We start from the raw sequence: 2621 nt of genomic DNA on the forward strand, positions 1-2621 counted from the left end.
AAGTCCTTCCATAACTCTACATCACACTCGGATTCCGATGAATAGACTGCAGCTCATCCCAAGCGGAGATTCGGCCATAGCCCTCGTGGAATCATCAGTGATGATGGATGAGATGTGAGCTTCATCCTCACCAGCTGGATTCTCAGAACTGACGGTTCGCTCTGATCGCGCGTTGCATTCCGAAGGCTGCGATCTACGCGGGGCCATCGACTCCGCGCCTCTTCCAGCGAGCCACAGAATCGGATGCGCTTCCATCAGAATCTGGAATCGATTGGACTCGGGATGTTCAAGCTGAGGCGAGACGACGTCATGAAGTCTCGCGAGAATGATCACGTTCTCAAATAATCATTAGGGGTCATTCACCTCACGGATCCTCGGAAAACGCCTCAGATAGCGTCAATTACTCGTTGCTGGAGATTGGAGACGGATCGAGAGTCCGACTATAGAACTCGGATGCTCGATGCACTGTCAGGGGCGGATCCAGGAGTCCTCCAAGGGGAGGGGGCGGTCAATGCATCGAGGGAGAGGCGGATCGATACCTGCTGTAAAATGGGAACATGGGAAGTCGGAAGTCTCGAGAAGGAGGCGATCGCCCGACCGCCTCTTCCCAGGATCCGCCTCTGTGAACTGTCCGGTTTCTAAAGAAAGACCTTCTCATAGTTTTCCGTTCAAGAGTAAAATTCCATCATCGCGCAACAGCACATATCCGATCGACCCAATCATCGCTGCTCATGACTTTCTTTCCCGAACCTTATTTCGAATATTCATATTTCCTATCAGCCATATTTTCTAACGAGCCCCTCAGCACATCACACATCCGTCAACTTTAGTGTAGGGAAGGCTCGCGGACCAGGAAGCTGTAATGAGCATTCAGAATTCAATGTCATCCCACGCATCACCGCCTGATTCCTCAAGAGACCTTGTCGCGAGCGAGGTCCAGCGCGAAGTTCGGCAGACCTCCCAATCGGAACAATGTAGAGTGATCGAGATGACGCAACGATTCAGCCATTAAGTGTCATAACTCGGAATCATGTGACGTGGCCTACCCGCAGAATCCTACTCTGAGGATAGCTAAAATTGTTGCTCATGTTTTCGGCTCTTACGTAATGCCGAAAAACCTCGTCTAATCTGCTCATTATCAATTATCAATGATCACAGGGTCGAGAGCAATATTTGTGCAATGGAACACAACTTTTTATTGGAGCAGAGTGAGTAACTCATCCAGAGATCGAACATGGAATCTGCTATCACAATCTACTCTTCCATTTTGTCGATCGTCTGGAAGCGTCCGGATACGGAGTTCTGCCGAAGAGTTTCTTCCACATGTCTCGACTCTTCAGCTCTCGTTCCGCTCTGTTCGATTTACCAACTTGGGGTCGTGACGATTTGAGGTATCTCTCCTGGTAGAGATCCTCAGGAACGTCGAGAACCTGGACGATTTGTTCATATTCATCTTTCCTGTGAATGGAGCAGAAGACGCGGTCCCTTATAGAAATATGGATGGTATTGTTTTGGCACAAAATGTCGAAATCCACGCTGAGCGACCGCCTCAGATCCCGAGCACGAGAAATTTTTGGAGAGGCAGGAAGAGGGTTTGCTCACCTTGTGTCGTGCCTATAGCCGCTGTGCAAGCCCTGCATGTAGGCACTGATAAACATCAGCTTGACAACGTAAGCGCCGAAAAGGGCGCGCAGGGCTTCTTTACCGCCTAGGATCGGGAGGAGAGTCGTCGCCTCCGATGACGCACACAAAAACATCAGGAGTATGGCGATAGTCCTCATCGCCACGGTGCTCGATCTAGAGATGAACAGAAGATGAAATTCAAAAGTCAAGACGCCTGAGCAACGTCTACAAAATGCAAACGCGAGAACCAGGGAGTTTCGCTCTCGCACGGGCTCAAGCGAAAAAAAAATTTCCGTCGAACCCCTCGGATGTGCGTGCAGTCTCGGCATAAATAGAGGTCTCGCGCGAAACTCTCTCCCTGAGAGCGGAGGCACGAAGATCTCGGGGTTCTCGACCGCCAGACTTGCCGGGGCAGGATGACTTGGAGTCTCCTCCGACGGCATCGGTAGCGCCGCTCCTATCGATCGGTTGCGGATCCTTCCGAGCGATCGCGTACGTCGCTACTCGGTGCTTACAAGGACATGAATGTGTCGCTCCCGGCGACTCTGCGAAATGTGCATCGGTCTCTCGTCTCGCGTCCCAGACGTGCCGCGGCATCCGGTCGCGATTACTCCGACACCACTCTATCCGAACCCCCTCATTCATGAATCTCAGTCCTCTAGCATCACTAGCATTCAGAGCAACCTGGAAATGCTGTTTCCCGCAACCATGGCTTGTGGGCCGCGGAACCTCCGCACAATGGATCTCGCGAAAAGCGAACCACGAATAGAACCAAGCGTGCTCGAGACAAACTCGACCTAAGACGAGCTTCGCGTAGAACGGTTTTTCCAAAAAATCGATTCTCGCGGAAAGCGATTTTTTTTTCAACATGATAATAGATTTCGTGGGACTTCGCTTCGTTGACATCGAGTTTCGCTTGCGTTCCCATCGTCAATCGAAATCTCCGCTCCCTCCGGAATCCAAATGAGTGTCATAGTGTCATGGCTGTTCAGGAAGTA

General features: G+C 51.2%; 1 protein-coding gene across 1 annotated transcript; it reads right to left on the reverse strand.

The window, feature by feature from the left end:
* Window positions 1–1165: 1165 nt before the first annotated feature.
* Window positions 1166–2112, reverse strand: LOC100897135 (uncharacterized). Its single transcript, XM_003737435.2, has 3 exons — window positions 2031–2112; window positions 1603–1797; window positions 1166–1458 (listed from the first exon to the last, which is right to left on the reverse strand). Exons 2-3 carry the CDS (start codon window positions 1779–1781, stop codon window positions 1248–1250), a joined length of 390 nt encoding a protein of 129 aa, XP_003737483.1. The 5' UTR covers window positions 1782–1797; window positions 2031–2112; the 3' UTR covers window positions 1166–1247.
* Window positions 2113–2621: the final 509 nt, after the last annotated feature.

The sequence above is a fragment of the Galendromus occidentalis genome, unplaced genomic scaffold, assembly GCF_000255335.2.
Source record: "Galendromus occidentalis unplaced genomic scaffold, Mocc_1.1 scf7180000075554, whole genome shotgun sequence".
In the NCBI taxonomy this organism is placed as follows: Eukaryota; Metazoa; Arthropoda; class Arachnida; order Mesostigmata; family Phytoseiidae; genus Galendromus; species Galendromus occidentalis.

Bases quoted from the DNA above. Each gene is read 5' to 3' on its own strand.
- LOC100897135 (XM_003737435.2), bottom strand. From the start codon at position 1,781: ATGAGGACTATCGCCATACTCCTGATGTTTTTGTGTGCGTCATCGGAG. The intron at 1,459-1,602 runs GTGAGCAAACCC...CTCCATTCACAG, and splicing joins GGCTATAGGCACGACACAAG to GAAAGATGAATATGAACAAA.